This window comes from Brienomyrus brachyistius, chromosome 3 (genome assembly GCF_023856365.1).
Source record: "Brienomyrus brachyistius isolate T26 chromosome 3, BBRACH_0.4, whole genome shotgun sequence".
Taxonomy (NCBI): Eukaryota; Metazoa; Chordata; class Actinopteri; order Osteoglossiformes; family Mormyridae; genus Brienomyrus; species Brienomyrus brachyistius.
In genome coordinates this window covers 29,119,050-29,141,894 of record NC_064535.1, presented here as the reverse complement: position 1 = coordinate 29,141,894, position 22,845 = coordinate 29,119,050, and the positions used below count along the sequence as shown (strand labels likewise).

At 44.1% G+C, this 22,845-nt stretch overlaps 1 protein-coding gene across 5 annotated transcripts in view; it reads left to right on the top strand.

The window, feature by feature from the left end:
* The first annotated feature begins 538 nt into the window (after window positions 1–538).
* Window positions 539–22,845, top strand: part of LOC125738136 (USP6 N-terminal-like protein) — a 61,953-nt gene continuing 39,646 nt past the window's right edge. The window contains exons 1-5 of one of the 5 annotated variants that reach the window (XM_049006810.1): window positions 539–783; window positions 4,555–4,738; window positions 4,838–4,938; window positions 5,191–5,274; window positions 17,620–20,936. In XM_049006810.1, coding sequence (XP_048862767.1) covers window positions 20,780–20,936 — 157 coding nt within the window. In that variant the 5' untranslated portion in view covers window positions 539–783; window positions 4,555–4,738; window positions 4,838–4,938; window positions 5,191–5,274; window positions 17,620–20,779. Of the gene's footprint in view, window positions 784–1,317; window positions 1,360–4,554; window positions 4,739–4,837; window positions 4,939–5,187; window positions 5,275–17,619; window positions 20,937–22,845 lie in introns of those variants that run through there. The other 4 variants (XM_049006809.1, XM_049006811.1, XM_049006815.1 and 1 more) reach the window with 4 other exon arrangements.

The window sequence follows — 22,845 nt, the reverse complement described above, 5'->3', positions numbered from 1 at the left end:
AAACATGCAATAAAGCTAAGTGGCCCTTCAAAATTGCCCATAGTTATGCATCCGGTGATGGATTTGCATCCCATCCAGAGTGTGTACAGACCCATCCTTGTTAGAAGACACACAAAATTAGATATTTATTAATTTATTCAATTTCGAAAGTGTTGTCATTTATATCCTCTCTGCCTGTGATCAAAAGGTTCAAACCCAGCCTCAGCACGTCTGCGGGTCCTTGAGCAAGGCCCTTAACCCCCAGCTCCCTGGATGTCGCTATGGGTGGCTGCCCTTCACAGCCTACAGGGATCAATAATAATACACTAAATCACATTTTATTAGCAAAATTTTCAGTGTCCTGATATGACACTGTTTTACCTAAAATTATCTGTCCTGCAGTTTAAAACATCTCACAAAGCCTTTAAAGCTTCTCTAATAAGAGAAGCAGAGTTGTGCAGTGTATCTGATAGTAAATTATTACGCGATCAGCGGTTCCAGTAGGCTTCATTTCCATATCTCCTGGAATGCAAGACCCACACACAAGCAAAAAAGCAAAAGCTTTCGGATTCAACATGGCCGGGAAGGTAATGCCGAGTGGCGGCGCATTGCCACCTGGAGTCGGATGACTCGCACCGCGTCCCGAAGGGGTTTCCACAGCCAGTGCGGGAAGTGTTTCACTATTTACTTCTGCATGGGCAGCAGGCTTCCTGGTACATGAACATGGACATTTTAAACATTATTCCGACCGAGAAAACGGCTTCAGAGACGTAAACGAAACGGATACTATCGCATTCGAATAAGGTAATTATGCCGATTTGTTTTCTTTTTTTCCCTAATTATATTTAAATGTATAAGTTCATCTTAAGTTTTTAGTGCGCATCAGTCAACCAACCCCATTTCTTCTATATAATGATAGAGAAGCGGTCGCTTTACACATGCGGGACGACCTCGGTCCCTCTTTTCTGATGTATCTGAATGACCTGCAGAAATTTCCTGTTATACTAGGTGTCTGCACAACATTCCATTTAGACCCGGGCTTCCTGAAAACTTTCGCATATTTTCTATTCAATGAGGCCTAACGACAGTCAAGCCCACCGACCACCTAATGCCGTTGGCTCACTATTGACTGACACGCTATTAGTTTGCAACAAGGAACACGATTGGCTAAAGGACACCTATTGAATTATGTGATTGGCCACGGGACATGACTAAAGGAATGCGATTGGCTCTGGTGCCATCGAATTCTTTTGATGTGTTTTTTTTTTTTATTATTTTTTTTAAAACGTTTATGTTATTTTATGTTATGTTAATGTAAGTGTGCAATGACAGTAGATCTGGCTTATGGGCGTTCATAATAATATTGTATCCTTTGGACCGGTGAGGTTTTGCCCGTCTTTTTTGTAGTATGTCTGTTTACCTTTGTTTTGCGGTCTAAAAATATAGGTTATACCGTTGCATTCTCTAGTTCCGTTCCAGCTGCACTGCATAACTGCAATTTGCAGTGTGACAAATGCAACGCAATATTTTAGTCGTATATCTAAAATGTAATGTGAAGTTTCAGCCGACGCGTGACATTTTCTACCGATGAAATGCAATAACGCCTCCAGGGATCAAACCTTTTTATTATTATTATAATAATAATTATTATTATTATTAAACCAATTATTGTAGTACTGTGTACATCAAATCCTGCAGTTTTTTTGTGGAAATATTTTGTTTTTTTTGTGGCGTTTGGAAATATTCTTGGAAGGTTAGCATCATTAAAAGTAGAGTCGAAGCACGCATTCAGTTATTTGTATGTATGTGTACACACACACATTAAGAGGTACCGTTAACAAATGCTACCAAGGTTATTACAGCATGTCCTGGGGCATAATCCAGCCTCCATTCATGTTCTTTAAGCATAAATCAGTACCAAAAATGTAACCCACAATGTGGAATTTAAGTTGACAAGATCTCCTCTCTCTCATTCTTATCATCTGTGCTCCCTAGTCACTTCTATCTGCTGCAGTGATGGCATCAGTTGTAAGGTAAACTATGTATCACAGGTGCAGAGTGACTTTTAAGCATATGTAATCTTTATGTGGACAGTGTAGTTGATTATTGGAGCTTTTCCATTGTCACCAGGAACCCAACCTGTACCGCAAACTCATGGTTTTCCATTGCAATGTATGCGAGCCATACTAGAGCGGACCAAGTTGGTTGATATCGGTGACTTGCATGGCTTATCTGGGCATTTTCTGTATACTATTAATTATTATTGGTTTCGCACATCACAATGTATTAACACATTACCGATAATTTGAAATTTGAAAAGTTCCAATTTCCTATTTAAAAAAGTATAATAGAACCGAATGGATTCATAATGCAAATTTACACCAGCGAATTCTAATTCCGGTATTGTTGGGTGCTAAATTGACACACAGTAAATCACAATGTGCACCATCCATCCATTTTCCAAACCACTTATCCTACTGGGTCGCAGGGGTCCGGAGCCTATCCCGGAAGCAATGGGCACGAGGCAGGGAACAACCCAGGATGGGGGGCCAGCCCATCACAGGGCACATTCACACACCATTCACTCTCACATGCACTCCTACGGGCAATTTAGCAACTCCAATTAGCCTCTGCATGTCTTCAGACTGTGGGGGGAGTACACCCCACAACGACATGGGGAAAACATAACGTCTCAGCATTCTAATTAATTCCAAAATAATTAAAATAAAAGCGTACCCATATTACAAAGGTCAAACATGAAATGCAATGACTGAAATAAAAAAAAATCCATTAAAATAATGAACAGGAAGATACTTTTATATTTTGTTTAGTCACAGTCTACTTTGAAAGTTTATTAGTAAAAAGTAAAGACAAGATATGGTTATTTGTGCAGAACATTTAACGTGAATGTGATTGAAAGTATTTTACGGGGATGGAATGATACAGAATAACATTATATGCTACAGTAAAAATGTCACGTGAACTTAACCCAGATTGTTCCTCATTGGTCATGGGGATCAAACCAGGAACTTTCACAGTGTAAGGCGACAGCATAAACCACTGTACCACCGTCATAGGTACTTGTGACATTTACGTAACTTACACATTTAGTTTGTCTGCAATTCTTTGCCAAGCCAACTCCCTGGCTGTATTTATAGCCACAGTATTGCCTTTTTTAGCGATTACATCTTTCTATTCTTCATACAGCTCCATCAGCAGCGTTTGTTCTGTGGCGGAAAAAGACACTGCTCTCGTTTTACACGTTTTCCGACTCATTTGATTGATCTATCATTCATATATTCATTCGGGCCTCTTAAATATCTCGGGTGTGCGCACTAAGTGAGACTATGCAAGTCTGTTTTGTATGAGCCTTGATTAGTTAAAGCTTAATTGCATTAGTGGAATGACATGAGTTTGGAGATGGCGCTACTTTGAGTTTGACTTTTCTTGGGAAAATCTGGTTTTCTTTAGCTACTTTCATGGAATACCCCCAGTTTCAATACCAAGAACAGAAGTACACAAGGATGATGAAAATCCCCGGATGTTGATCTTGCTCCACCCCAAATATCACGGATACGTCAGTGGCATCCTAGTTGAACTATCTTATCCATTCATTGCGCTCCCAAGTTCATTCGTGGAAGAGAAGTTAGCAAGACCAGTCTTGCTAAGACCGCAAGTCTGGTCTTTGCGTTCTTGGTACTGAGATTGACCCCTTGATATTTGGGGTGGGGCAAGAAAGTCATCAACTACCACGCCAGAGTGGATTGTGGGGAAATGGGCTGGCTGGGTCAGACATACATTTTAGATGTATCTGAGCAGTCTGCTATGATAGTATAAGCTGTGCTATAACAGAATCTGCAGACTAAGGAAGGCTAGAAACATCCTCATTCAGTGTCCTGGGTTACCAGAGCTTGTGATTCAACCTCATTATCACTGTGCCCCCAAAATTACTTCAACCTAAAAAAAAAATAAGCTTCATCCCATTTAAATAAACCATTTTTTATTCCCAGGTACAATTTGAAAAAAATTATTGTACTTTTTAACCTCAAGCTGTTGGCCAGTTTTAAATGATAAATCACAAAACAGCACATCTGTGACTCCAAGTGCATCATATGAACAGTACCTCAATAAGTAATGGACAATGAAAATTGACTCTTACTTACTTCTTAACTTTATTAACTGTGATTGCTGACTTGGTCTAGTCAGGGATCAGATGGTATAATTTGGTTTAGAGCTGAGATCTTTCCATAGCTCTATTTTCCAGTCTGTTTATCCAGATGAGGGTCTATTAGCGTAATACCTTCTGAAACAGATGGAACAGAGGCCTCCACCGAACTGCTACATGCTTCTCTGCTCTTCATGCAGGCCACGGGTGTTGACGCTTCCCATTATGCTGTGGAATCAAGACAGAGAGCAGACTTCTTCTGCCTCTGGGGTTCTTCTCTGAGGGGCTGTCAGGACGCTGCTGAATAATTGTCTGCTACCCCATGCTTGGCATCTTTCTTAATTAGCAGAGACACTGTGCTGATGCAGGACTTATTTTGTTTATCATCCTATCATGTGATGTTTCCCCAGCCTCTGCTGCTCTGTTGGCCCTCACCATCATCAGCATCAACTAATCATCCATCGTCGACGAAGGTCTTGAGAGTTTGGAGGTGACCACTTGGGACAGAGGTCTTGGCTTTTCAAATTTCTGTGCCCATAACAGCAGGATTTAAACAAGCAGAATGACCAACGTGGATTTGCCCAGTTTAATTAGGTAGCTCTGAATCTCACAAAGACACATTTGGAAAATTCACGTGTGGGGTGATAAGGAAATGAGGTGATATGGAATTTTTGTTTGTTTACACCTTTCCAGCGTGGTGCACTAGCGAGGAGCCCGATTCGACTGTGTCCAATCAGGCCGCCACCACAGGGTCATCCCTACGACAGCGCATCATTTCCTGCCCTGGTGCATCTGTGAGGAAATCATCAAATCACTATTATTACTCTCACTGCACGAAAATACCCTCACTCATCACCGGATTACTGTTATTTACCCATGGCTGCTGGCTTCTGAGAGGTCACTGATTAAACGGCCGCATGGTGGCGTCTGGCCGTCAGCCTGCAGAATGTGAACCATGTGACACAGGCCAGGGCCTTTTGGGCATCGTGCCCCTGTCTGCACGTGTGTCTGTAACAGTTACCCATGTGGCTCTTCATCTGCAGCAGGTCATGAGGGCCTCCAGGGGTGGATTAGTGGAGAAAAGCCTCACCTGTTTGGAACCTCAGCTTGCCTCCAGCCTCCCGCTATGAGTGAGTACCCTGAGTTTCCCTGAATTTATCCATAACCACCTGGTGCCACCTCCCAAGCCAGAAGAGCCACCCTTATTGACGATTGTGCTGGGGGTGGGATGGTCGTTTCGGTCGCTCACATCGTCAGAGGCACATGTCCTCCTGGCCTTGATACATGGCTGAGCAGTGCATGATGGGATATGAACCTGGCCTGGATTTATGCTGCTTCCAAATCTGGCAGCTGACTCTCTCCGCTTCTATTCAGCATGGTTTCTTTATGGCTCCAAGTGATAATGAAAGTCTGGGTAGTATATAAACAGCTCGGTAATTTCATTTACGTAACCCCTCTGTGCATTGCTACAGGTAAATGAATAAAAGATGGCACGAGTGGGGTAATGAGGTGGGTGCCGCTTAAATTATTTCAGCTTGCGGCCTGGTGGCCACTGTAACATTGTAAAATTCAGGTTGGATTTCACAGGGGTGCTGAGATGACCATTACAACATTGAACGGTTATTGCTATGGACCTTTTTTTATTGTCACAGCATATTTTATAATATCCATGCAACAATATTATGTACCCTGGGAAAATCAGGGGAGGGCTGCTTGGCTTTGTATTAATAACATGGAACATTGGTGTTCAGTGCGGATTCCAGCTCTGTGTGTGTCTGTGTGGTTTGAGAATGTGACAACAGCCACACAGGAGATTCTGAACATGAGAGGAATATATTGATTCTTGGTAGAGCTTTTCATTTGCAGAAATTTCCAGTCCTTCATGTGGATGCGGATGCCTTTCTCCATAGTCCGCATCTGCTTTTCTAATTGGGAATCTGCATTTAAATGTGTATACGAAGTACTGTGATTAAAATAATCCAGTTCCTTTGAAAAGCGACTATTCTTATTTGCACATTAATAATATTTGTTTCATTGTGCACTGCATGGAGAATGTGTGAGCTGTTCCCTGGGTAAATAAAGGTATCTGTACTCTCAAACGGTTATCGGTAGTTTGTCGGGCGTAGGGACCTCTGGTTAGTTTCAGAAAACAGATGCAGTGAAGCAATTACATCACTCAAGGACGTAGAGGCGCGGGGGTGGCCTTGCTTGCTGTGCAACCATAGACAGGTAGCTGATGAAGGCGTGATTTGTTACCGTTTTCCTGTACAGGAACTGCACCAGTGTTTAATTTCCGAACCACTGTTTCACATTATCCACATCCTGTAGAGAAGAAATTTGTAGGATAGTGTTTATACCTTTCTAAAATGTTTCTGGAACTTTGGACTGTTTGCTGTTACTTGATGTACGATTTCTAACTTTTTCCAGTTCTTTCTGGAGGTGCTTTTGCTCTGTATTGCTGAAATTATTCCATGAATTCACAACGTGGATTCGTGACTGTGGGGCTCCTCTCACTGACCTCATCTGCAGTGTTTGCGTGTGACCGTCATGTTTCATCCCGATTGACCTTCAGAGGGAAAAGTCCCATCCGATGCCCATCATCCATCCGAGTGAAAATCACGGAAAAAAGACATTATGTTGGAAATAAAAATTCACTACAGCAGAAAAACACACAGAGGTGGTGTGTTAAAAAAAGGCCTGGGGGAAAAAAAACGTTTTCGGGCTGGATATAGGCTAAGGGTGCAAGGTCACTGTAAATTGCTGTGTGCTACAGACAGGTTTTCTGGCAGGTGTTTATTAGCCACACAGAGTTAATATGGTTTTGTCTTTGTAAGGAGGTTAATTGAATTGTTACTTGCGTAACACAGTGGTACACTACAGTCTTTGTCATTGACATATCTAGGTAATTTACCTAATTACCATCCCCTGTAGCGAGTGGAGATTTACGCAATAACAAGCCACGTTAATTGGCTGTGTATGAGTCATAGGCAGCGGCGGAAGTGCTGGAGATGGGAAGCACTTCTCGCTTGTTTTTCACGAGAAGAGCGGCGGCCGCGAATCATGATGGCGTTCCGAGTCCTCGCTTTGTTCTAGTAGGAACAACAGCGCGGTTAGGAACGTCACATTCGAACCACAATAGGAACCGGGATCACTTCCTTTGTAAGGTGGCCGGGCAATGAACAGATGAAAGCTGACCCAATAATATACAGTAGGTGTAGAATTTAGGTGTCATTCGCAGACCTAGTGGCCTGGTGTTGATGCACCCGTACGCTTAGCTCTAGCCTTTAACATCGACTTCTGTAGAGTATGTATTAAGCTCTCAGGTTGACTGAAGCCCTGCTTGTTTTCTGAAGCAGGTCTGGGTGTTTTGAGAGGAGCAGTCAGCCCCTTCTGAAGCTTGCCTGTTTGCTAGGGGGATAATGGAGCACTCAGAGTGCGGATGGGTACCTCTGGGCAGGGTGGGTGCGCTGAGCCCCTTACAAAAGTGAACTTTGGCTGATTTCCTGGGTGACGAGCTTGTTGCCCTCTGCTCAGTTTGCAGGAAGGAACTGAAAGCTGGTGTGGAGACTGAGCTGGGCCATTGTAGTAGTCTGGGCTTAAGTACTTTCTCTTATGAAAAGAGGGACAAGGCTGTATTCATGGGGAAAAAAATGAGCTTTGATTGGCAGTGTTGTTGAAAAGGCAAGTACAGGGTAAACATACTTCAATCTTTGATCTCAAATAGCATGGAAAACATTTTCTGTTACTTGATGTATAAATTACTGTCTTATTACATCCATCCATCCATTTTCCAAACTGCTTATCCTACTCGTTCACGGGGGGTCCGGAGCCTATACCGGAAGCAATGGGCACGAGGCAGGGAACAACCCAGGATGGGGGGCCAGCCCATTGCAGGGCACACCATTCACTCACGCATGCACTCCTACAGGCAATTTAGCAACTCCAATTAGCCTCAGCATGTTTTTGGACTGTGGGGTGAAACCGGAGTACCCAGAGGAAACCCCACGACGACATGGGGAGAACATGCAAACTCCACACACATGTGACCCCGGCGGAGACTCGAACCTGGGTCCCAGAGGTGTGAGGCAACAGTGCTACCCACTGCACCACCATGCCGCCCTGTCTTATTACATATCTCTTGGAATTTTAAGCTAAATAACTGCATATTAAGATGTGGCCATACTTGTTTGCAACTGTTGGTGACCATTGTGAAAGCTGGCTGAGCGTTTTGCTCAGCATTCCCTTGGAAATTTTTTGGTGGAGGGTGGAGATTAATATTTAAAACTATGTATAGCATGACAATGAACCTGACACTAGGAAACCGTTATAGTGCATGTAAAAGTCTGGGCCTTCTGACTGGTGTGCCTTCTGTTATGAAAGAGGGTCGAGGCTGGATTAATGGGAAAAAATCAAGTTTTCATTGGCAGTGCGGTTGAAATGACAGATATGAATGTTAAGGACTGTGTGGAAGGAGCCTCTCTGCATGAAAGGCTCCAGCATCTGTCCTGAGTGCACGTTATAGGCAAAGTGGAGCCTATGGGGTGGTCTGAAAGGGCCACTCCGTTCAGGCTGGGCATCCATTTTCCACTAACCATCCTATTTTTAATAGCAGTTCCCTCCATCTCTCTCTCCACCTTCCATCACTCACCATCTCCCACGGACACAGCAGCTGTGAGGTCTCCTCCACCTTGAAAATGACAGTCCATTTACAGCCCTGGCTTGCTCAGATGGAGATGCCGTTACTGGAATATTCCGGAATGTTTGTTTATGTGTTGCTCCGCTGCTGCAGTTATGGGACGCACGGTCACTGAATGGGAGGTGGAGCGTGATGAATGGAAAATAAACAGTTTCATATCTGTGTGGTAACTGAATAAATATCCTAATGTGAATATAAAGACATTTCCCTAATTGCATAAAGTAATTAAGGATCAGGGTATACATTCCAGTTGGAAGTGTGTAAAGATGTTCTGTTTTGTGCTGTTTGTCCTGTATCGACGTATATCTTTGTTCATAGGTGACATGTCCATTTTTCTGTCTGTTGATGAACGTGTCATGCAGGTTTCCACCCACAGTCCAAAGACACGCGTGTAGGATAATTGATGTCCCTGAATTGCCCAGTTTGTGATTCTCTGTGTCTGAGCATGTATCTGTATGTGCCCTATGATGGACTGGCATCCCATCCAGGAGTGTAGTGTACTCCTGCCCTGTGCCCTGCGCTGCCTCAGGTAGCCTCCAGCCCTCCCGAGATCCACTACTGAATAAGTGTTTGTACGATGGATAAAATTAACATATGTGCATACATACATAAAACCTTTAAATCAGTTTATTTTGGAGTGAGTAGATTTAGTGGTGTAAGGGACAAACCCCTGCTTCTACGTGTAGATCAAATATCAGATGAGTTTTGTCTACCATTTACATCTAGTGAATATACAATCAAATACTATGTTGTTTTATTAAACTAATAATATGTTATACATTAAAAGGCAGGCCTTAAAGCCTGTACTGAATAAAATAGAGGTGGATATGTGGGGCAGTAAAATATTCTTGTATTGTAAAAGTCATTTACTGTGGCATTTTTAAGCATTAGCAAGGGGTATATCTCAATGGATTAAGAAAAACCCATAAATATGTCTGTGACAATTACACTACTCAGATATTAAACGTGGATTTAACATATACGTGGATCATTTAATCTTTTCATATATATGTATTACGTTTATATATAAAATTTCCTATTAGAAAGCAATTACTTAGAATTTAATTTACATAATTCGGTACTGTGTTTGATATGCTCCAGCCTGTCTAAGCTTTTTTTAATGAGACAGAAAGAAAATACGCGTGTTCTTGAATCTAGATTAGAGAGATGTGTCTGAAGAATACTCATTACTAACGTTTGTAATGTCGCTACGGCGGACGTTTAACATACGGCCATGGTGCTCAGTCTGTTTCTCCAGAAGGAAACGGGTACATATAGTGGTATTTAACTCTCATAATCTCTCGCCAAGTTTATACCATGGTAATAAATATTACTTTGGAGTGCTCTGCTGTAGATATCAACGGCGTACTCCTACGCCCGCTGATTTACTGCGTGACGGAGGTGGACAATCATTGTGCAAATTCGCACATGGTGCAAAATGAGGGAACCGTGCATTTCCCGCTCATCAGAAGCTGAAGGCGGAGGTGTAGATGTATCGGGCGGGGTTTTATTGACAAGCGTGTGTTTATTAGTATCATTCATTTATTATTCTATAGTCAGCAGCTCTGCTGTGGGCTGTGATGAATGACATGATAATCGCATAACGACGTCGATTTTGTTATTCATTTTATGCCGCAAAGAGCATTCTGGGTATTTTTGACTAGTACTGCAGTGGTCAGTATTTGAAGCAGCTCAGACTCGTCCAGTGTTGTTCATAAGCTTTTGTTTTGTTTTGATTTTTTTCTTTTAGGGTTAGTATGGGGGTTAAATATTAGAGTCAGCATTATTGTTATTTTTCTATGGTTTTCTGATACAAATTCAGACGTTCCATTTTGAAAACATAGTAGCAGGACTTTTAATGATTGTTTTAATAATAATGGTTGCTAAGCTGCAAGAGGTCACTGAGCTGGGGGCATTAGTGGGGCCATGATTCATGCAGAAGGGCCAACCAGTGATATGTTTTGAATTGGTGAGTGACAGTCGAAGGTACACTCTGCGGGCCAATCATCTTTCAGCTGTGGCCAGTGCACCTGTGGCCCCGTCCCAACATTTTGTGACCTCGAAAGTAATATGTATCCTGCATTGTAGTCTTGGATTTGATCCTTGCTGTGTTCTCTCACCAATTTGCAATGAGGAGGCCCAGAGGCTAAAACTTGGTTCTGTGTGTGGGTTAGAGGAAGCCTATGTGGAGGTGGAGAAAAGCACTCAAACTCCACGCATTCACACAGAACCGGGGGGCAGGAATTTGACTCACAGTACTGGAGGTTTGAGGCCACAGGGTCGACCTTGAAACCCCTTCATCCATCCATCAATTTCCTATCTACTGCAGGGCTGTCGGGGTGGGCGGGGGGGCGAGGGGGAGTCTATCCTTGAAATGAAGATAATAAAACAACTAAAAAAAAACAGTGAAAAGAACTCAAATACAAGTCAATGGCTTTTAATAAAGCAATAAAATAATAAAACTTAATAAAACAAAATAAATTTTTACATTAAGGAAAAACCTTTGTGAGTCAAAGCTGCTTTTCTCCCTAACCCATGATCCTGTTTTTATATTAAATGCATTTTTGTGTCACCGTGGATTGAAATGTCCTCTTGCTGGAAGGACAGTGACAAAGAAATGACCTCTGGCTCTCACTCACTCTAGCTGAATCCAGGTTCAAACCAGTCATTTGTGAAGGAGAAATCACGGCGTGTTGGCCCGCTGCCACCTGGGCCTTTGGAATTATGGATGGAGAGTAATAAAAAATGATAAAGAGAGGGAGATGGTCTGTATATGAAGGGAAAAGGAAAAAAAAAACCAACAGATAGCAAGGAAAGTAGCTTCACGCTCCATTGTTGCCAAATGGCTTGGCAATTCCATGCAAAGGGCAACGTTACCGTGGAAAAAAAAGTTGTGAGCACAGGAAAAGAACTATTTTTAAAATGTTCACTTATGTCTATATTTCACTGCACATAACTACTCTGATCAAAAATTAAAGAAAATTGCAGCCCTTTTGCATCATACAGTGTTACGAAGTCTTGGGACATTTGCTTAATTATGTAAACATATTGGTTTCATAACAAAAGTCCATTAACAAACAATGTTTAACATATTTGCACATATCATCCACACAGACGTTTTCTGTTTGTTAAGTGCCACAATTGTTTGACTGATTCATTCATTTCTGTTCTGTTCTGTTGCAATTGTAGCTTTCAAAGGAATGCTAAACACAACTGTTTGGTTTTATGTTATTGCAGAGGTGTTGCTAATTAAAAAGCACCCAATGAGACAGCTTGCCAACGAACTTTTTAATTTATAACAGCCTTTTTTTTTGGGTTGCAATTTATTACTACTTGAAATGAATGTTTTACTTAAAACCACTAGTTGCTTCTAATGTGATATTTTTTTTAAATAAAACCAATAACTTTACAATATTTTTAATGAAGTAGCCAAATGTCCCAAGATTATCTGTGTATATAAGTGTTGTGTACATGCACAGAAATATCTGATGTATTTTATAATTTAAGATTATTGTGTTGTTCTATTTATATAAAGAAACATTAATAAGGATGTTAGTGCAGGTTTAGAGGGTATTATTTAATTATTGGTATTTATTTAGTTACTATTTCAATCGTTTCATATAATAATTAACCATGCAAGCGTGTGGTTTCTACAATCTGGAGGACTGGTCTTGTATCTGCAGTGCCAGTTTCCTCAAATTCAGAGTTTGTAGAAAATTTATAGTCTCCCATAAAAGTCTGTCTCTGTGACATCAAATTCAGAAAGTGATAAAATGCAAAATATTTCTAACTTGCAAAGTAATCTAATGAATTTTGAGGATTTGTTTGTATTCAACCAAAGACTCATTGATACTTTTCTGAGGCATTTTGTTTGGGAATCTGCATTTAAAAGTGCATACGAAGTACTGTGATTAAAATAATTAGATTTTAAAGAATCTAAATGTCACATCCATAATGTGGGAACTGGCCAGTAACTGTATATTTAATGCTGGGTTTTTCAAAATGGGCATTCAGAATGAAGATATATGTAGGACAGCATCATGCTGCGTGTGTTTCTCTGCACTATATTGGTGACTTTTATCTTTTGGACGCTAACTGGCATGTGATACAGCAAAAACGTGGAGCACATCACAGGCAGGCAGAGAATAGTTATATTCAGACAATACATCACAGAATAGACGCATGACTTAGATATACCAGACCAAATAACAGAGAATTTGTCGTAGTCCAAGTGGTGTAAACCAATCTTCTTTTTCACACTGCTTGTAATCCCTGAAGACAAATTTATTAAGGAGTCTACAATAGGTTACAAAATGCTGAATTATGACACATCTGTCCATGGTTTCAGGCTACTGTTATTTTTACACACTGGTGTATTACTGCATAATTTGTCTTCATAGACTAAAATAGTTTTCCTTTATTTGAGTGTGATATAATTAGTGCTGAACTGTATGCGGATTCATGAACCGTTTAGTTAAAAAGCCTTGCCAGACAGATGTAGAAGCAGAGTAAATTGTTTCACTCAGTGATTAGTGTTGAAGATTCCCTAGAATGACCTAGAAATGTTGGTGGCTGCTTTGAAATCTAACAAAACAACAGTGTGTCGATGAGGAGCCTTCGGTAGTCGTGACTATTTTCATGTCACGACTACATGGGGAAGGGGTGGCATAGTCAGTACATTTACATGCGCACTAAGAAAATCTAATTATTGTGTTTTTAGTCTGACTAAAACTGGACTTTTAAAGTACATGTAAACATGTTAGTCTGACTGAAATTGTACTAAATTGAATTTCTTGAAGTTTTCTGTGACATGTGTACATACAATCGGATTCAAAGTGGCCCAGGCGATCTGTGCATGTCCCACAGTCCCCCCCCCCCCCTTGGAAGTAAGAGAAAAAGCTGGTATACAGAAGAAGCCTGGAGCATAGCACAGGACATACAGCACAGATGTACAGTGCTGTAAAGCTGTCCAATTCACCGTTCAACTAAATAGTGCTTTTCCACCACACCAGGTACCGTACTTTTGGTACTTCAAGAAGGTACCAAAAGTACAGTACTTCAAGGTGTTGGTTTTTCACTCTTGTAAAAACTGGTACCAGCGCTGAATGACGCGAGGCGACGTGCAATATTAATACAAACATTACATGTTATGCACATGCAATTCTTACATAGCTAGTCAGCTAGATTAAGATCAGGCTTTTTCCTTCCTTCAGTTTGGCATGGATATTATAGCGCAGGGATTTTCAGTGTCGCTAAAAGATTTTTACTCTCTCATAGGAAAAACAAACCTAGCAAGTTTTGCAATTTTAATGATTATTCATTTTCAAGATTAGCTAGTTTATGTTTGAAAAGCAGTTTAATGTTTACCTGCTTCTGCAGGAGCGCTGCATGCGTTCTCTGAGACAATCATAATCATTTTCATCCTTGCTCTTTAAATTACTCTTAGATGGATCATGAGAAATTTATGTTGAACTCCTTTTTTGTTTCATAAATACCCCCATTTATTATGACAAAATCACTTTGCAATATTTGAAAAATTTCCAATACCGTGCTGTCATAGCATGTTACACAAAATACTTTATTTCTTTTTACGCCATCCTGATCTTGTATTTGTTCTTCCGACCAGCTTGTATTACTTCATTTGTCCACACATCCATCATTATCAATTTTATTATTTTTCCGTCTGTGACGTAATAGGTCAACCAGAAAAAGCCCAATACTAATGAGCTGAAATCGTCACCTATTGTAGTCAAACATGCTATGGTAAATAAATCGAATTCTCTCCTGTGCATGTGTACTAGGACAAGGACAGTAGTCCGATTAAACAGCGGAGTAACCGTAGGTCAAATTAACCGTGCATGTAAATGTACTGTGTGCCTGTGATGTCATGGGGTTTCCTTCAAGTACTCCAGTGTTTCCTCACAGTCACAAAATATGTGGAGGTTACTTGGAGTTACCAAATTGCCTGTGCGAATAAATGGTGTGTGATTGTGCCCTGCAATGGGCTGGCACCCCATCTAGGGTTGTTTTCTGCCTTGTGCCCATAGCCTCTGGAATGGATTCCAGATGACCCTGAATAGGACTACTGGGTGCAGAATCTGGATGGACTGCATAGGAAAGGCATACAAACCCCACACATGGACAGCCAAGGCTGAGACAGACCCAGGTCCCTGAGCTGTGAGGCAACAGTGCTAAACATTGTACCATCCACTTTTTTTCTATATAATGTTTATACATTTTTGGCTTATGAGTTTTTGGCTTTAAGGTGACTTGAATGGTATGGGGGAGGGGGTAAATCTGACTTTGGGTTTTGGGTTTGTGGAGCGTATTACTTACATCAGCCTAGAACTGCCTATATAGACATCTCACTCTTGTGGAAGGTATCCTCATCCATCCATCCATCCATACTGCTTATCTAGCGCAGGGCCACTGTGAACATGGAGCCTATTCCATGCAAGACAGGACACAAGGCAGGGGGCACCTTGGAAAGGATGCCAGATGCAGTCCCACACATGATTACACACTATGGGCAATTAAGAGACATCAGCTCACTAACTATATGCTTTGGGACTGAGGGGGGAAATGGCACGAGCTAGGGGAGAACATGCAACATCCACACAGGAAGCGGGGGCAACACTCACACCTCCGGGCTGCCCAATCAGCCACTGTATTCCTCATAGTGGTCTTACTTTGGCGTTTCCAATAATGGATGTATGTTTGATAATTTAATGGTAGACACTTGACTATATATTATTCTGTCAGTGTCCTTTTGGTGATATTGCCCCTTGTCCTGGTCCGTTCAATTAGTTAAATGCTCATCTCAGTGCTTTTTGGGACACAGACTTATTTTATCTTCGGATTCTTGGCCTCAGAGGTGACCTCACATGTCAAGTGTGGCCCGAGGAAGCAGGTGGCCTGAGAGACAACCCTGTGGCCAGCTTGATCCTTTGAATGTGACGGTCGCATTGCACACAAAGCCGGCACTCTGTAATATCGGTACCTGAGTCCTGAATACAGGCGAGACACGGATATGAATAAGGTAGATAAACTGTAGGTTGAATATGAGATTGTGGCAATATGGGATGGGGACATTTAAAGTGTAGTCCTAGCAAAATTTTATAGTCTTTAAAATTTAAACACAGCTGTTAGTAACAAATCTCATTTCCTTCGTGTGATTAATATTTTACTTCTACAACTGTGGCCAGTTTTAGGTAAGGGAGTAAATTTATTGGACATGATGGCTGTGTAAATCACTATTTATACAAGCCCTCGTTAGATTGCATGTCTAAATTCGCAGTTATTTCTCGTACCTTCAGGAATGATTAATGATTTATCAAATGATTTATGTTGTTATCTCATTTCTGCTTTGAGGGTAAGTCTCTGTGTCTTTCTCTACCCCGTCTGTCTGTCTATGTGTGTGTCTGTCTGTCTATGTGTGTGTCTGTCTGTGTGTCTCTGTCCCTGTGTGTCTGTCTGTGTGTCTCTGTCTCTGTCCCTGTGTGTCTGTCTGTGTGTGTCTCTGTCTCTGTCCCTGTGTGTCTGTCTGTGTGTCTCTGTCCCTGTGTGTCTGTCTGTGTGTCTCTGTCTCTGTCCCTGTGTGTCTGTCTGTGTGTCTCTGTCCCTGTGTGTCTGTCTGTGTGTCTCTGTCCCTGTGTGTCTGTCTGTGTGTCTCTGTCTGTGTGTCTCTGTCTCTGCCCCTGTGTGTCTGTCTGTGTGTCTCTGTCCCTGTGTGTCTGTCTGTGTGTCTCTGTCTCTGTCCCTGTGTGTCTGTCTGTGTGTCTCTGTCCCTGTGTGTCTGTCTGTGTGTCTGTCTGTGTGTCTGTCCCTGTGTGTCTGTCTGTGTGTCTCTGTCTCTGTCCCTGTGTGTCTGTATGTGTGTCTCTGTCTCTGTGTGTCTGTCTGTGTGTCTCTGTCTCTGTCCCTGTGTGTCTGTCTGTGTGTCTCTGTCTCTCTGCCCCTGTGTGTCTGTCTGTGTGTCTCTGTCCCTGTGTGTCTGTCTGTGTGTCTCTGTCTCTGTCCCTGTGTGTCTGTCTGTGTGTCTCTGTCCCTGTGTGTCTGTCTGTGTGTCTCTGTCCCTGTGTGTCTGTCTGTGTGTCTCTGTCTGTGTGTCTCTGTCTCTGCCCCTGTGTGTCTGTCTGTGTGTCTCTGTCCCTGTGTGTCTGTCTGTGTGTCTCTGTCTCTGTCCCTGTGTGTCTGTCTGTGTGTCTCTGTCCCTGTGTGTCTGTCTGTGTGTCTCTGTCTCTGTCCCTGTGTGTCTGTCTGTGTGTCTCTGTCCCTGTGTGTCTGTCTGTGTGTCTCTGTCTCTGTCCCTGTGTGTCTGTCTGTGTGTCTCTGCCCCTGTGTGTCTGTCTGTGTGTCTCTGTCTCTGTCCCTGTGTGTCTGTCTGTGTGTCTCTGCCCCTGTGTGTCTGTCTGTGTGTCTCTGTCTCTGTCCCTGTGTGTCTGTCTGTGTGTCTCTGTCCCTGTGTGTCTGTCTGTGTGTCTCTGTCTCTGCCCCTGTGTGTCTGTCTGTGTGTCTCTGTCTCTGTCCCTGTGTGTCTGTCTGTGTGTCTCTGTCTCTGTCCCTGTTTGTCTGTCTGTGTGTCTCTGTCTCTCTGCCCCTGTGTTCCCGTGTATGTCATTATTTTGAGCTTGTGTGTGCTCACACCTCTCTCCCCTGTATCCCTTTCTCTATGCCACTCTTGAGTTGCTCTTTGTTTGGGTGTGCTGCTGCATTGTGGGTGTTTTCATCGTCACTTTCTGTTCTCCATTTTTTTTTTCTTGGCATCACCTCCTCCCAGCTACAGCCCACCTGAGTCCACTGGGTCTGTTTTTGGTGTGGCCCAGTTTTTGGCAGCGCCTTTCGCCTCCTGGGCCCTTGTGGCGCAGACTCCCTGGCCCAGACTGTGGAACCTCAGCCTGTCCACATTGCCTTTCCCCAGGCCTGGCTAGATGATAACATCTGCTCCAATGCAACCACTCTATGTGTCTCAAGGCTTAAACTTCCCACTTGCCCACCACCATAACAGGTAACCTTCGGTAAACTCCCATCCAGGTATGATGGGAAGACGGGGAGCCTTGACTCTCGGACATGTCCGGTAATGAGGCATGGCATGCAGGAATGAAGAGTACGCTAATGCGAAGGCTAATTACAGATGACGAGTAACGGCAGTGAGTGGGTTTGTGCTCAGAGGCCAACTATATCTACCTACTTTAAAGACACTGGGTTGACTTAAACTGGGACTAATTAACTTGTGCTGGAATGGGTGTCTGTGTGTGTGTGCATCTGCGTGCAGCATTAGTTTCCTATTGGGGGGTCATTATTAAAAATATAGAGACCCTTTAGCCGCATGTGACTGTACATGTGACTGACTCCCCCCCCCCCCCCCAAACTCCATGTGATTTGCTCACAGGTGCTTGAATGACAGTTTTTTTGGAGACGCACCAAACACTCACATATGATCTTGCCATTTCTCATGTTCACTCTGGCCGTACGTCGCTCACAGCATCATCAGCTGCAGAGTGGGGTGGGTGGATGGGACTATAAAATAACCATTTGAGATCAGCCAATTGCTGATGCGTGTGTGAGTTGTCACAGTGCAGCACCATAGCGGAGACAGACTGAATAGAATGGTAATCAGGCAATCAGTGCGTGACCTGGTGGGAGTGGCGTGACGTGCAATGCCGAGCATGGCCTACAGGGGGCAGCAGCAGAGGCAGCCTCTGTATGAAGGGATGTTGTGGACATTATTAAAAAGCATATTCTCTAATGGTCCCATGTTTAACCTGGGGTCATGGGTGTTGGCATTCTATGGTGGGACAAATTGGGTAAAGTGGAAACTTATTTCTATATAAAATATTGGGACGTATTGTCCTGCACCCATCTGCAATCCAACATTAGCGTATTTGTTTTCTCTGTACTCTTCCTTCTTGTGGTCAAATGGTGATCTGATTTTTTTGTCCCCCCTCCAAATTTTTGGTTTGTTCCATCTCATTCACATCACCCTTTCTTTTTTTTCTCTTTCTCTCCATTGTCATGTTCACTCGTTTCAAAGGCCTTGAAGCGTTCCTTCTGGACTCTGGCTACGCCCTGCCTCTCCCCAAAATCTATGCGGGCAACAAGGAATGTTCTTGTACGTTAATTATCACATCTAGTTCTTCTCTGTGTGAGGAATACGCACTTTCATCCTGTTAATACAGAAAGCTTGTAAGAATTAGCATATTTTTGTGAGGGTGGTAATTGTGGTATATAGCAGCCCCAAATTTCCTACCTCAGACACAGAAGCTTGTTTTTCATGTAAATCCACAGCGAAGGGTGAGGAATGCGCATCTCTAATGAGCCGTAAGACCTTGTGGTATTTTAGCCATATTCATCATTCATTATCTCTTCTATATTTGTTATCAAGGGTAAGACACACTAAAGGTTGCGCAGATTTATGCTCACTCTGAATCTGTGTAGAGGAAGGGGAATTATGAATGTGGTCATGTGATGATATGTGCTTAGAGGGGTGGGCTGGTTAATGACAGATGGACGCTGGAGACAGTTGGAGAGTTTTGGGGTCAGCTGGGTCAAACCTTCAGGAAGGAGGTGGAGCGACGATCACTTTCCCTCTTCTAGTCTGATGTCCCCTTATTGTCATGATTAACATGCTGTCACAACTGGCAGCACACCGGGGCTTTTGGGGGTGTCCTGCTCTGGGTTCGAAAACCCCAGTGCAGGATGGGTAAGGAGGAGACCAGTGATGTGGACCGGGGCGGCACCATTATGAGAGACTTAAAGAGGAAGGTGGGACAAGAGGTGTGGCTTGTGTGTGTGTGTCTGTGCATGCCTTTATGGAGTGTGTGTGTCTGTGCATGCCTTTATGGAGTGTGTGTGTCTGTGCATGCCTTTATGGAGTGTGTGTGTCTGTGCATGCCTTTATGGAGTGTGTGTGTCTGTGCATGCCTTTATGGAGTGTGTGTGTCTGTGCATGCCTTTATGGAGTGTGTGTGTCTGTGCATGCCTTTATGGAGTGTGTGTGTCTGTGCATGCCTTTATGGAGTGTGTGTGTCTGTGCATGCCTTTATGGAGTGTGTGTGTCTGTGCATGCCTTTATGGAGTGTGTGTGTCTGTGCATGCCTTTATGGAGTGTGTGTGTCTGTGCATGCCTTTATGGAGTGTGTGTGTCTGTGCATGCCTTTATGGAGTGTGTGTGTCTGTGCATGCCTTTATGGAGTGTGTGGAGTGAGTACCTCTAGCCGGTGGTGGTCTAAGCACACTCTGGCTGGACTTTACTCCTTGTCACCCCCCCCCCTCCCAATTTTCACAGACAGTCTGAGCAAGTAGTGAGAAGGGGGCAGGGGTGGGTGCTGCAGAGCCACTGATCGCTAATTTGAAGAAAGAACGAGAGAGCAAGACACAGAGAGAGAGAGAGAGAGAGAGAGATAGAGAGAGGGAGTGAGTGAGCGAGCGAGCGCACACTGCCCGCCTGCTTGCGATTCACTCGCTGGCTGCATCCTAGAAGACCTCACTCCGGCTTCGAAGTCTCACACTTATGGATCCTGCATGTGGAGCAAGGCGTGCTTCCCCTGCCACCTGTCACACGAGGCTCGGGGGGCGGGGCCTCTGAGGGAGCAACCCCCGCTGGCGTGTGATGGTCTGCACCCCGCGGGCAAGTGGACTGACGCTCCAGCGTGCGGGGGGGTGGGTAGGGGGTGGCTTCCACGCTGACGAGGGGCTCCGTCTGAATCGGCTGCTCTCCGACCCCTTCGGCCGCCTCCGCAGGCCCCGTCCTTCCTTCTCTTTGGCTTTCAGACGCTGGGATTCCTGCTTCCTGTCGCCAGGGAGACCTTTCCCAAACAAGGGGGGTGGGGACCCCCCAGAAGAGGAGAAGAAGAGAGTGGGGGGGCCGTCCCCCTAGTTCTTGATCTTCGGGCTCCACATGGCTCCTGCTTGGGGTCCAGCCACGTGGTGGGGGGGCGATGGGGGCCGAGACGGGGCCCCAGGGGCCATCTGGCGGGACTGATATTAGCAGAAGCTGTGAGAGTCGCACCGGCCGCCCCGTAAAGATGCAGGTGATCCAGATGGTCCGGGAGCTGGTGTCCCCCTCCCGGCGCAGAGCCGCTGCCAGCCGCAGAGGTCTGTATGTCTCTGTGTGTGCAGCGCCTATTCAGTGTATGTGTTCAGCATGTGTTCAGCATGTGTTCAGCATGAGTTCATGTGTCTGTATCGGCCTTTTCAACATAACAGTACCCTGGTTCGTGCCCGTGTCCTACATCCTGCTCAGTGTGTGCATCACGTGTGTTTTATCTGTAGCTTGTGATCATACGTTTCATATGATGCGTGTTTGAGGGTATGAGTTTGGCAAAGATTTTAAGTGTATTCATAATGTACACAGGTTCATATATACTTTAATAGTTATATGGATTACTCTCCAGTGTTGGGCTTCTTTCAGATAGAAATCGATGAGCGCTTATTGGTAGAGAAATGAAATGTCAGGCCCCGGTGGGTGGGATTACCATGAGTTGTCAATCATGCATCGATTTTGTCCAGTTAGAGCCAGTGGAATTGAAGGTGGTGACCCAGACAAAGCTGGCCCCTCCCCCGATTTGAAGAGTGTGCATGGTAATATGTGATGTGATTGATGGATGGTGGCTGAGCCAGGTCCAGCCTGCCTCCACAGGCCAGATGTGCTCATCGTGAGTGCAGGTGCCATCATAATCTCTGGTCACCTGACTGCTTTCCGGTCACATGACTACTTTCCCTCATCTCTTGCCTCTCCCAAGTCCCTTTGCTGGGACACGCCAGCTGGAGATGGGCTGCTCGTTTTTCTGAATGCCGCCTGTCCCGTCCGTGGGAGTAAGTTTCATCCTGGATTAATTTACCAGCGCCGGGAACTCACCCATTAATTCTGCCCTGATCCTGTAGTGTGTGTGTGTGTGTGTGGGGGGGGGGGGCTAAAGAGGTAGTTAAGCACAGGGAGCGGAAATCAAAATGTTTTCTCGGCATATGACACAGCGACCCCTGTCCCAGTGGAAGCCGCCACCTGCAGAGGTCGCTTCCTCCTCCGGTCCAGCAGAGGAGCCGCCGCATTGAGATGTAACTGCACTTCATTTGACTTCATCTCTTATTTAGCAGAGGACAGTCCTTGATTAGCGGCTTATGGTGCCGGACTGAGGAACTGTGCCCCCCCCCCCCCCACCCGCCATATGCCATGTGCTTTATGTCTCAATAGTTCGCATAATTCTACTAGGTGCCAAAATAATGTGATGCAAAACAGTCCCCATTTCTTCCTCTGTTTTGTTTAAGGCCCAAAACACCAGATAGATTATTACCAGCCATTGGAAGCCATTAGTGAAAGTCAGCGACTGTCTGTTTGCTCTGGTGTATCAAGATCAGAGACTGTTGGTCACCATGGGTGCTGTTTTAATCGGTGAATCTGAGCTCCGTGAACTGGGCTGTATGTCAACCATCGCCTGTAGTTGTGCTGGTGTATTTGAGTGCTAATTTCCAGGATTGACAGGACCTGAGCAGAGCCAAGAGGAGCTGATCCAGTGCTAGTCTTCAGTGTTGGCCAGTGCCAGCCTTTCACTGTCAACTTGGTGCGTACCCAGCTTTAGACAGAAAGGGAGCAGTGTTTATCACAGAGGTGGCTTTCCTGTTCGATGTCGCAGGGCGAGATTGAGGAGCTACGCAGGCAGCATATTGCGACTGGAGAAAACGTCTGCTTCCTGGGGCTCTACACTGAAGCGTCTGCACACTGCATTCATCAGCTTTTGTTTTGCAAACAGCAGTAATGCCCCCCATCGCTCAATATACCCGACAGAGCTGTTCGATCTGCAGATACCTCTTCTATTACCAGTCTCTAGACGAGGCTGATGGATCAGAAGCGATGGACGTTCCCTCTCTCACCGTCTCCTCCATAAAACTGACACAATGGCATTTCTCTCTCCATATATCATTTTTAAACACTTGACCTTGAAGCATCAGAATGCTTGATGGCAGTCTGCAGGTCTCTTCAGGAGTCTGGTGACGCTTAACAGGTAGA